At 38.0% G+C, this 13,108-nt stretch overlaps 1 protein-coding gene across 1 annotated transcript in view; it reads left to right on the forward strand.

Annotated features, from left to right (window-relative positions):
- LOC121386410 (cilia- and flagella-associated protein 44-like) overlaps positions 1–13,108 on the forward strand; it is a 58,545-nt gene that overhangs the window by 20,746 nt on the left and 24,691 nt on the right. Inside the window, exons 13-23 of the mRNA XM_041517297.1 lie at positions 249–359; positions 796–948; positions 2,351–2,471; positions 3,508–3,626; positions 4,585–4,733; positions 6,546–6,822; positions 8,824–8,876; positions 9,268–9,430; positions 10,001–10,131; positions 10,891–11,081; positions 11,917–12,083. Of these exons, the coding sequence (XP_041373231.1) occupies positions 249–359; positions 796–948; positions 2,351–2,471; positions 3,508–3,626; positions 4,585–4,733; positions 6,546–6,822; positions 8,824–8,876; positions 9,268–9,430; positions 10,001–10,131; positions 10,891–11,081; positions 11,917–12,083 (1,635 nt within the window). The remainder of the gene's footprint in view (positions 1–248; positions 360–795; positions 949–2,350; positions 2,472–3,507; positions 3,627–4,584; positions 4,734–6,545; positions 6,823–8,823; positions 8,877–9,267; positions 9,431–10,000; positions 10,132–10,890; positions 11,082–11,916; positions 12,084–13,108) is intronic.

Below are 13,108 nucleotides of genomic sequence, written 5' to 3' on the forward strand. Positions count from 1 at the left end.
TACATTCATGACTTAATATTAGTTGTTAAAAAGACTTTTGTTTGTTCATTCCTTTGTTCATTCATCTGTTTCTTCATCCATCCATCCATCCATCCATCCATCCATTCACCATAATTGAAACATAACTGAAAAGCTTGCAGTTCATTGGAAGTAATTGCAAATTGTGAACTTCATTAACATAATCTATTTTTACTTGTATCTGTCCTGTCAGAAGTAACAGTACAGTAACACCTTTTTCTTTCTTTCAGGGAGTTGATTCGACATTGTTCTTTATGAGCATCGGAAACACATTTGAGCCAATTGGTTTCATCACGACTCCAACTCCAGTTCGACATCTCCAGTGGTCACCTGATACCTTTGTGAGTATTTGTATAACACACAGTATAGCAGGAAACATAGGGAGAGTGGGGGAAAGGGTGGGGGTAATTGTTAAACGTACAAACACACAAAAGATTTTCCTGTCAGGAAAGGTGGGGGTTAGAAATTCCCCGATTTTGTGCATTATTATGTCCTTTTTTTTTCTTTCTCTCTCTCTCTCTCTCTCTCTCTCTCTCTCTCTCTCTCGCTCTCGCTCTCTCTCTCTATATATATCTATATCATGTCATACATGAAATACATCCTCTCTCTCTCTCTCATAATCTCTCTCTCTCTCTCTCTCTCTCTCTCTCTCTCTCTCACTCTCTCTCTCTCTCTCTCTCTCTCTCTCTCTCGTTCTATTTGTTAAACTCCATATAGCCATAGTTTAAAAATGTGCTGATTGAGTTATCATTAAACAAACATTCCTTTTCTCTGCAGTCTCAATTGACCCTGCTGGTGGTATGTGAGGAGGGATATATGCTGGAGGTGGACTGTCCTCACCCTGGAAAGTTTGACACGTCACACTCCTACCAGATAAAAGATCTTCCTGTGAAAACATTCAGGTTTAAAAGTGTCAAGTCGACTCTCAGGGTAAGTTTATCACATCACAGGTTTAAAAGTGTCAAGTCAACTCTCAGGGCAAGTTTGACACATCACAGGTTTAAGTGTCAATCCAACTCTCAGGGTAAGTTTATCACATCACAGGTTTAAAAGTGTCAAGTCAACTCTCAGGGTAAGTTTGACACATCACAGGTTTAAAAGTGTCAAGTCAACTCTCAGGGTAAGTTTGACACATCACAGGTTTAAAAGTGTCAAGTCAACTCTCAGGGTAAGTTTGACATGTCACAGGTTTAAGTGTCAAGTCAACTCTCAGGGTACGTTTAACACATCACAGGTTTAAAAGTGTCAAGTCAACTCTCAGGGTAAGTTTGACACATCACAGGTTTAAAAGTGTCAAGTCAACTCTCAGGGTAAGTTTGACACATCACAGGTTTAAAAGTGTCAAGTCAACTCTCAGGGTAAGTTTGACACATCACAGGTTTAAAAGTGTCAAGTCAACTCTCAGGGTAAGTTTGACACATCACAGGTTTAAAAGTGTCAATTCAACTCTCAGGGTAAGTTTATCACATCACAGGTTTAAAAGTGTCAAGTCAACTCTCAGGGTAAGTTTAACACATCATATGTTTAAAAGTGTCAAGTCAACACTCAGGGTAAGTTTGACACATCACAGGTTTAAAAGTGTCAAGTCAACTCTCAGGGTAAGTTTGACATGTCACAGGTTTAAGTGTCAAGTCAACTCTTAGGGTACGTTTAACACATCACAGGTTTAAAAGTGTCAAGTCAACTCTCAGGGTAAGTTTGACACATCACAGGTTTAAAAGTGTCAAGTCAACTCTCAGGGTAAGTTTGACACATCACAGGTTTAAAAGTGTCAAGTCAACTCTCAGGGTAAGTTTGACACATCACAGGTTTAAAAGTGTCAATTCAACTCTCAGGGTAAGTTTATCACATCACAGGTTTAAAAGTGTCAAGTCAACTCTCAGGGTAAGTTTGACACATCACAGGTTTAAAAGTGTCACGTCAACTCTCAGGGTAAGTTTGACACATCACAGGTTTAAAAGTGTCAAGTCAACTCTCAGGGTAAGTTTGACATGTCACAGGTTTAAAAGTGTCAAGTCAACTCTCAGAGTAAGTTTAACACATCACAGGTTTAAAAGTGTCAAGCCATCTGTCCATCCATCTGTCCATCCATCTGTTCATCCATACACTTACATACCCACCCACCAGAATCATCCAAATCCATGGAAATGAAGGGTTTATGTGATATTTCATGCTATGATTGTTTGTGTTGTATCTGTAGCATGAAGAGGAGATGGAAATGAAGGGTTTGTGTGTGATATTTCAATCTGTAATTATCTGTCTGTAGCATGAAGAGGAGATGGAAATGAAGGGTTTGTGTGTGATATTTAAATCTGTAATTATCTCTCTGTAGCATGAAGAAGAGATGGAAATGAAGAGGATTGAGGAGGAAGCTCGTAAGAAGCGAGAGGAAGAAGAACGAAAAGAGAGGATAGAGAGAGGACTTGAAGATGAAGAGGAGGACCAGGAGGAAGGTAGGTTTGTCAATTGCTCGAAGACTGACTTTACAGTTTTAGACAATTTTTTAATTTCAAATACTTGGGTTTCTTCCCCCATCTCTATTGTTTGTCAAATCCTCGATAACTGACTTTACAGTTTTAGACAATTTTTGAATTTCAAATACTTGGGTTTTTAACCCCCATCTCTATTGTTTGTCAATTGCTCGAAGACTGACTTTACAGTTTTAGACAATTTTTTAATTTCAAATACTTGGGTTTCTTCCCCCATCTCTATTGTTTGTCAAATCCTCGATAACTGACTTTACAGTTTTAGACAATTTTTGAATTTCAAATACTTGGGTTTTTCCCCCCATCTCTATTGTTTGTCGATTCCTCGATAACTGACTTTACAGTTTTAGACAATTTTTGAATTTCAAATACTTGGGTTTTTAACCCCCATCTCTATTGTTTGTCAATTCCTCGATGACTGACTTTACAGTTTTAGACAATTTTTTAATTTGAAATACTTGTTGTTTTTTCCCCCCATCTCTATTGTCTGTCAATTCCTCGATGACTGACTTTACAGTTTTAGACAATTTTTGAATTTTAAATACTTGTTGTTTTTTCCCCCCATCTCTATTGTCTGTCAATTCCTCGATGACTGACTTTACAGTTTTAGACAATTTTTGAATTTTAAATACTTGTTGTTTTTTCCCTCCATCTCTATTGTTTGTCAATTCCTCGATGACTGACTTTACAGTTTTAGACAATTTTTGAATTTTAAATACTTGTTGTTTTTTCCCCCCATCTCTATTGCATCTAAGCATTTCTTGCTGTTATGTTCATATCTTGTAGTTACAATTTTAACTTGGCCTTGTTAAGTTTCGCTCACATTTGGTGAGCGACCTAGTACTTTCTGCACTCTGCTGGCTGGAAGCTATGCCCAACAGCCTGAAGCCATTATGCCACTAAAACTGTTTTCACATATATGATGTAATATGCAGTTGGATGTAGTTTATAGGTACCCCTGTATTCTACCCCTCATTGAATGAGAATTTGTTTTCTGTTGCAGTGGAGGGCAAAGTCACACCGGTACCCGAACCAGACTGGCATCCATACATACCGGAAGAGCCCAGCCCAATTCTAGACGCATCCTACTCGGACAGGGAAGGACATTTCTGGTTGTCAATGGTAACAATACATTACTGTGCTCATTATTATTGGATATTCTAACCTGAAGAGATTATAAAAAATTGTTAGTCCAGTGAGCTTGTGATGTTTGTATATGAAATCGAGATGTGGATTCCGGCAGAGGCCCAAGGGGTCCGGGCCCCCGCTATTTTTAGTCAAACAGTATATATTACAGAATACACATTATCCAGTCCGCCTGTCAAGGACTTTAAATTCTATTTTTAAAAATGAGTTTTGGGCCCCCTCTGTTAAAAAATCCGGGATCTGTATCTGGAATCAGAAATGGCATAACAAAAACATTTTGGTCTTGAATTGGGTCACAGAATTGGTTTCAAAAAAGCAATATTTATCTCTGTATAAAGAAAGAAATGTTTTATTTAACGACGCACTCAACACATTTTATTTACGGTTATATGGCGTCAGAAATATGGTTAAGGACCACACAGCTTTTGAGAGGAAACCCGCTGTCGCCACTACATGGGCTACTCTTTCCGATTAGCAGCAAGGGATCTTTTATTTGCGCTTCCCACAGGCAGGATAGCACAAACCATGGCCTTTGTTGAACCAGTTATGGAACACTGGTCGGTGCAAGTGGTTTACACCTACCCACTGAGCCTTGTGGAGCACTCACTCAAGGTTTGGAGTCGGTATCTGGATTAAAAATCCCATGCCTCGACTGGGATCCGAACCCAGTACCTACCAGCCTGTAGACCAATGGCCTAACCACTATGCCACCGAGGCCGGTTATCTCTGTATAATAACAAGGTTTAAATTGTTAGTTTGTGGATTAACAGCGTCATCCTTACAATATTGTAATAATGTATTTCACACTGAAAAGTATTTTTATATGTATATTCTGATTGTTTTCATACTGTTTTGACAAAAACTATATCTGTGCATTCATTTCACAATGAAATTTTTTATTTGAAAATTGTGTTCTATCCTTTTTCGTACACAGGGTGGTTTTGATGCAGGCTACCTCTATGAATGTAAGTTCATGTCGGACTCGAGCAAGCAGGTTGTTGCAGAAAAGAACACTGACATTCCTCTGAAGGCGGTTCCAGTCCTAGAGTCCAATGACGTCCCCATCTCAGTTATCAAGTTCAGGTTAGAACAGTACTTAAAAGAAATCTGTCCATCCATCTGTTCACTGTCCATCCATCTGTCCACTGTCCAACTGTCTGTCCACTGTCCATCCGTTTGTCAATCCATCTGTCCAACTGTCTGTCCACTGTCCATATGTCTATCCGCTGTCCAACTGTCTGTCCACTGTCCATCCGTTTGTCAATCCGTCTGTCCACTGTCCATCTGTCTGTCCGCCGTCCACTGTTTGTCAATGTCCACTGTCCATCTGTCTGTCCGCTGTCCAACTGTCTGTCCACTGTCCATCCATCTGTCCACTGTCCAACTGTCTGTCCATCCATTTGTCAATCCGTCTGTCCACTGTCCAACTGTCTGTCCACTGTCCATCTGTTTATTTGCAGTCCAACTGTCTGTCCACTGTCCAACTGTCTGTCCACTGTCCAACTGTCTGTCCACTGTCCATCTGTCTATCCACTGTCCATCTGTCTATCCACTGTCCAGCTGTCTGTCCACTGTCCAACTGTCCATCCTTGTCCAACTGTCTGTCCACTCTTTATCCATCTGTCCACTGTTCATCTGTCTGTCCACTGTTAATCCATCTGTCCTCTGTCCAACTGTCTGTCCAACTGTCTGTCCACTGTCCATCCACTGTCCAACTGTCTGTCCACTGTTTATCCATCTGTCCACTGTTCATCTGTCTGTCCACTGTCAATCCATCTGTCCACTCTCCAACCGTCTGTCCACTGTCCAACTGTCTGTCCACTGTCCAGCTGTCCAGCTGTCCTTCCACTGTTTATCCATCTGTCCACTGTTCAAGTCTGTCCACTGTCCATCCATTTGTCAATCCTTCTGTCCACTGTCCATCTGTGTGTCCAATGTCCATCTGTCTATCCACTGTCCAACTGTCTGTCCACTGTCCAACTGTCTGTCCACTGTTTATCCATCTGTCCTCTGTCCAACTGTCTGTTCATCCATCTGTCCACTGTCTATCTGCCTGAACATCCATCTGTCTACTGTCCATCCATCTGTCCATTGTTTGTCCATCTCTGCACTGTCCATTCATCTGTCCATCTAACTGATCATTGTCCATTCATTGTCCATCCATCTGTCCACAGTCCATTCTGTCCTAGAGTCCATCCTGTCCAAGAGTCCATTGGTGTCCCTTATCTCAGTTAACAAGTTCAGGTTAGAACAGTGGTGCGTCGTTAAATAAAACATTTCCTTCCTTCCAGAACTGGTTAACAGAAATCTGTCAGTGTGATGCTGCACCCGATTTGCCATCTTGCCCTTCCCATAAATCTCATGTTGTATATGTATACTTAACTGCAAAAAAATCAATTTAAAAAAAAGAAAAATGCAAAAAAAAAAAGAGGATGTTTTGGTGAAGCAATTTGCAAAAGTTTTGTATCTTAATTTTTAGTAAGCAAATGTCATTTTTGCCTTCATGCCCATCCAATTTGACTTGGCACTCTAATTTTTGTTAAAACCAAAGGCAACATTTGCTGTGCCCCTTACTCCTATATTTGAGCCCATATTATTGATATTTTCCAGTAATAATGGAAAACAGGCTCTGATTGGCATGGAAAACGGAGTCATCCATATTAAAAAAACTTCACAACAAGTACTGTGCCACTTAAAAATTAAAACTCGACCCCTACTCCTATATTTGAGCCCATATTATTGATATTTTCCAGTAATAATGGAGAACAGGCTCTGATGAGCATGGAAAATGGAGTCATCCAGATTCAAAAACTTCACAACAAGTGCCATACTGCTTAAAAATTAAAATTCGACCCTTATTCCAATAATTAAGCCTGTATTATTGATATTTTCCAGTAACACTGGAGAGCAGGCCTTGATGGGCATGGAAAATGGAGTCATCCGGATCCAGGAACTTGACAACAAGTTCGACCTCTCCGGCCTCGGCCCCCAGTGGAGCCTCAACATCCACGACAACAACTATGGCAGCATCACAGGCCTCGTGTCGAGCTACGACGGTCTGGTGGTTATCAGCGTCGGCGCTGATGGCAACTTCTTCATGTACTCGTTCATGGAGCATGAGAAGATACTGCAGGAAATTAAGAAGAACAAAGCAAAGATCCCATCTGCAAGGGTGAGTCTCGTATCATTATTTGGGGAGGGATGTAACCCAGATAGCTGAGGTATGTGCCCTGGACAGCGTGCTTGAACTTTAATTGAATATAAGCACCAAAATAAGTTATAAGAGAAAGAGGTACGTAGTCTAGTGGTAAATGTGTTTGCTTGATGCACAGTCGGTTTGGGATCGATCCCCGTCGGTGGGCCCATTGGGCTTTTTATCGTTCCAGCCAGTGCACCACGACTGGTATATCAAAGGCTGTGGTATGTGCTATTGTATCTATTGGATGGAGCATATAAAAGATCCCTTCTTGCTAATGGGATAGAATGTAGCAGGTTTCCTGTTTGAGACTATATACAGTGAAACCTTTCAAAACCGGACCCTCGGTAAACCAGAATTCCCTGAAAACTGGACATTTTTCATGGCCCCTTTTTAAATATCTGTACAGAAGAGAATCTCTCTAAACCGGTTACCTCTTAAAATCTGGTTTAGAGGGGTTTCACTGTATGTCAAAATTACCAAATGTTTGATGTCCAATAGTCGATGATTAATAAAGCATTGTGGTCTAGTGGTGTCGTTAAACAAAACAAAACTTCTTCTTTTTTTATTATCATTATTCAACCAGTGATAAAAATGAAATTAAACTGTATTATTATAACACTCACTAACAGTAAATGATTGAATTTAAGACCTGGTAACAAAACAAACTTCTTTTTTTATTATCATTATTCAACCAGTGATAAAAATGAAATTAAACTGTATTATTATAACACTCACTAACAGTAAATGATTGAATTTAAGACCTGGTAACAAAACAAACTTCTTCTTTTTTTATTATCATTATTCAACCAGTGATAAAAATGAAATGAAATTGTATTATTATAACACTCACTAACAAAAAATGATTGCCTAACAGGTAATGCTTGAATTTAAGACCTGGTAACAAAACAAACAAAAAACTATTAAAAAACCCTACAAAATGTACTGAAAGCATGAAAAACTATTGGAAGAAATAGAAAAACACAATATTGTATGGCCAATCATATAAAGTAATTTATTTTTATCTTAACCTGACATAAATCTATGGCGTTGGAAGATTTTAGCTGATTCATTCATGAAAAGAGAAAATAATCCAAGTCTTCTCCAGTTACAATAACATGAAATACATCTTTAATGCTATTTTCTTTTTAACCTTAAAGGGACAGATCCTAGTTTCAACCCGTGAAAATTAACACTACGTTTAGTTAATCTACAAACCTGTAAAACATTTGGATAAAGTTACAACTGAGTGAAACATGAGTCTGTGACTTTAAAACGATGAAACACCCTCTAAAAATAGACACGTGCGTTTTTAAAAATATGACAAATGCATTTTGTGATATTAAAAATACCAGGATGACCAAAAAGACTTCGGATGTATGGAAATTGATAATCTAAACAATAAAATCTAAGTAAAGTATGATTTAAGTTACCGAAACGGTTATAGTAGTAAAAATAAATATGCATTAGTGTTTAAAAACTAGGGTATGACCCTTCAACCTGACTTAAGCCATTTCATTGGTTGTTGGAATGATGGGGAAAATGCCCTAAGTTGGAGGTCAGGTTAAGTATTCATGAAAAGAGAACAAATGATGCAAGTTTTCTTCAAATTGTTTCTTGGATGGGATGTAGCAGAGCATTCACTTGAAATGCGTTTGGTTGTAGAATCAATCACCTTTGGTTTATCCGAGATTTATTTATTATATACACACTGGTTTTAAAAAGTTACAGGTGATTAAATGGGTGGGTGGGTGGGGTGTGTGTGTGTGTGTGTGTGTGTGTTAATCAAATATTCTTTTTTTTTTTTTCTTCTTCTTTTTTTTTTCAGACAGTTTCTTTACTATTTCATAACATTAAAAAAAAATGGTACAAAACCTCCCCCCACTAAAAAAAATAAATAAAATTTAAAAAAATAAAATAGCAGGTTTAATTAAGCAAGCAACATTATATTCAAGATTTCTCTTCTTTTTTCTTCAGAAACCTGAAGAGAAAATACAGGTTGATGACATTGATGATCCAAGTGCTTACAGGTAAGTAGCAAGATCTAAGCCAAATCAACATCTTTATGGAATTTTTTATATTTTTACATATAATACAGATTGCACAGGATGTTTGATAGTTTGATAATTCACTTCACTGTAAATAAACATGATCTGATCGACAAAGTGATGAGAGATACTGAGACATGTTTACAAACAAAAACAATTTTTATTTTTTACATATTTTCACTGGATGTTTTTTTAAATCACTGCTGTAAAATATGCATGATCAACATATTTTCAGCATTGAATATGTGAAATATGACAAAGTGATGAAAGATCTACTGAAACATATTAATGTGTTTTTTTTTTAAATACATATTTCCACTGCATGTTTTTTAAATGACTTTTTTGTAAATAAACATGACCAGCGTATTTTCAGCATCGAGGATGCGAAGCAGAAAGCTGAGTATGACAAGATGATGAAAGAGGCAGAGGAGAAGAAACGTGAGGCGCGACTCCAGATCGCCAAGTTGAGGCGACAGTTCAAGATGATCCTCGAGAAGAACGATTCACTTCCCAAACATGCCCAGCTCGACAAAGTGGTAATTTACACATACTGTTCATTTGCAATAATTAAACTGACCGAACCTACTATAGACAAAGTGGTAATTTACGCATACTATTCTTTTGCAATAATTAAACTGACCGAACCTACTATAGTCCAGGGCCCACATCTGGGGGTTTTCAGTTCATACTTTCATGAACCAAAAAATAATTGTGGTCAATTCTTAAATGAAAAAAAAAAATCATCCGCAAACTTATGTGTGAATGGCTTCACTAATTCACACAGTTTGCAGAATATTTTTATTGTTCATACCCCGATGAACGTAAAAGAAATACTAGACAATCCTTAAATGCTTTTGCTAAGGGACCATCCATAGTTTTCAAAATTTTTACAAGTGTACAAAGAGTACGCTTTTGACAACCCTCCCCCCCCCCCCCCCTAAAAGTGTACATCCCCAAAAAGAAGTGTACGCTGGCCCGTAACCCCCTCCCCCCCCACATACGGTTTGTACGCTCGTGAAAATGTTGATAATTATGGACGGCCCCTAAAACTGTGTGATTTGAATGTTCAGTTGTGTTACTGTAAAGAGACTTTCTCTCCAATGCAGGAGTTTGAAATGGACCGCGAGATAAAGCTAGAGTTACAGAGACAGACACAGGAGAAGATTGACATGGTCCGGAAGGAGCTCGCCTGGGAGTCGGAGAAATATCGAATAGCTCTCGACAAACTACAGAAACGGTAAGAGATTTAAAGTCACTGACACCAGTTTATGAGGTACTTAGTACCTTTTCTGTTTCACAGAAATTGTATTGTATTTGGAGCTGCTATGAACACCAAAAATGGGGCCGTAGCACTTTACGACAGGGCTACGTCTCACCCCTATAGTCTTAGAGAGGAATCCCAGTACATTTTCCCATTAATATCAAGGGATCTTTCATATGCACCATCCCGCAGACAGGATAGCACATACCACCTCCTTTGTGTGTGTCATGGGTAATGCTGAAATTCTTACTGTGGTGCCCTTTTGACAAGTTTGTCCATGGGTCCTTTATCCCTTGGGCTTCTGTCCCACCAAATATTTTCTGGATCTGCCCTAGGTATGCTGATATACTGTTTATAATGGGCACTTGTTAGTATTTGTTTCTTCAGGTTTAAGAACTATGGTGCTCTTTTCCCTTTATACCTTGGTCTCTCCTCACCCAAATATTTCCTCGATCTGCCCCTGGTATGCTGATATACTGTTTTTTCTTCAGGTTTAAGAACTCTGGTGCCCTTTTCACCCAAATATTTTCTGGATCTGCCCTGGGTATGCTGATTTGCTGTTTATAATGATCACTTGTTTGTATATTTCTCCAGGTTCAAGAATGTGGTGGAGTGTGAGAGCATTGTCGTCAAGACATTTCTCACCCCACATGAGGTGTGCAGCTATTTTCTGAATCTGCCTGTGGTATGATAATATACTGTTTATAATGAGCACTGCTTTGTATATTCCTTCAGGTTCAAGAACGTGGTGGAGTGTGAGAGAATAGTTGTCAAGTCGTTTCTCACCCCACACGAGGTGTGCAGCTACAGAACGTCGAAGCTGTCTGAGGATTTCTACGTCCTGAAGGCAACGTTCGAACACCGCTCCACAATGCACCGCACGCAGGATGACCTCACGAGAGATTCGACTAATCGCCTTATGGCTGGTCAGTGTTTTCAAGCATTTTATTTAGCTCTGGGCAGGGATAGAAATTGGCATTTACCACCTCGACTCAGAAACTGACAGGTGCCCTCTCGACTCAGAAACTGACAGGTGCCCCTCGACTCAGAAACTGACAGTTGCCCCCTCGACTCAGAAACTGACAGTTACCACCTTGACTCAGAAACTGACAGGTGCCCCCTTGACTCACAAGGGTAGAAATTGCTAGGAACCAGTGCAATTTAAATTATGCTAATTTCCCAGGGTGGTTGATATTTTTCCAATGTTGATTTATTTATTTTTTTACTAAAGTCTTGAATCTAGACTCTAAAAGTATTACAAACCCCAAAATGAATGAACGGATGTTTAATGACACCCCAGCACAAAAAATACACATCGTGTATTTTCAAACACCAGGCTAGGAGCATAGTACTGTAGTACTTTTATCACTTTGCTTTAAAAGGTCACTTAATTAGTTAATAGAACATACCGTAAAGCAATGTGTCTGATATAAAATATTAATTTCATTTTTTTTTTTTTTTTTTTTTTTTTTTTTTTCCCTCACAATTTTTAATTCACTTTAATTGATTAATATAATACAGGGTAAAACAATTTGGCTGATATAAAACATTCATTTCATTTTTTTTTTTTTTTTTTTATATATTTTTTTTTTTTTTTTTTTTTTTTTTTTTTTTTTTTTTTTTTCATATCCATATCCTGTTTACAAGATTTCACACTCCCTGAGAAGAGTGTTAGATAGTGTACAACATAGAAAACCTGACAATTTGATCACAACATTGACATGTCCTAAAGTTTGATGCACTTTCATATATTTAAATTAGGTCAGCTCCGCCCGTCCGACAGTGAGGAGGGTCAGAGAGACCAGACAGGGGACCAGGTGGACTCCAAGGTGCAGACCACCCTCAAGGGCAGCATGGGGGAGCGCATCACTAAAGCATTACAGAAAGTCGAGGAGAAGAAGAAGAAACGGCAGGAACGCAAAAACCAGGTTCGATAGATCTTTGTTTTATTATTTAAATAAAAAACACCCCAAAACATGCTTATTAATGTCATAAACAAATATGGTCACTAAAGCATTGCAGAAAGTCGAAGAGAAGAAAAAACGACAGGAACGCAAAAATCAGGTTCGATAGATCTTTGTTATTCTGTCATCATGGCTCTGTCTATACACTGTTCTAGTCTTCTCTGAAAGCGTTTTAATTTTATTTTATTATATGAATAAACAACAAAAAAACATGCTTATTAATGTCATAAACAAATATGGTCACTAAAGCATTGTAGAAATTTGAGGAGAAGAAGAAGAAATGACAGGAACGCAAAAACCCGATTAAATTTTTGTTATTCTGTCATCAAGGCTCTGCCTACACACTTCACTAAAAGTGTTTTAATTTAATTTTATTATTTAAATAAACAAAAATAAAACATGCTTATTAACATCGTAAACAAGTATGGTTGTGTCACCTAAGGTTGGGGTCCTGATATCACTACCTTACAGTGATGTTATATGGTTTCAATAATTCCAGTTAGACTTGATGTAAAAAAAAACTATACGGGGTACTATCTTTTCAATAATTGCACAATGTGCAGATTGCTTCTACAGCCACTGATTGGCTGGCTTAAAACCGATGAACTTTGGTTGGTTGTTCACCACAGCCAGAACTTCACTTTCATTTATATAATGTCTCCATTCATGAGTCAGATTACACATACATGTACATTATGCGATCTTCAAAGATTTACTGGAACATTTTGTCTCATTTGTTTCCTAAACATTAAATAGTGTTTTCATAAGAAGCAGTTTTAATAGCATAGAAAAATAATTATTTTCTAATGTGACCACAGTCCTATGATTTTGTATCCTAAACATTTGTACATATCATAAACATACGGTTATATGACATAATGTCTGATTGCTTTGTTATTTTTATATTAATTTTTATATTGAAAGCCAATTAAAATTGACAATGGGTAATAAAGACAATAACCAAATCACTATGAGGAGTTAAAATTATC

The sequence above is a fragment of the Gigantopelta aegis genome, chromosome 12 (genome assembly GCF_016097555.1).
Source record: "Gigantopelta aegis isolate Gae_Host chromosome 12, Gae_host_genome, whole genome shotgun sequence".
Taxonomy (NCBI): domain Eukaryota; kingdom Metazoa; phylum Mollusca; class Gastropoda; order Neomphalida; family Peltospiridae; genus Gigantopelta; species Gigantopelta aegis.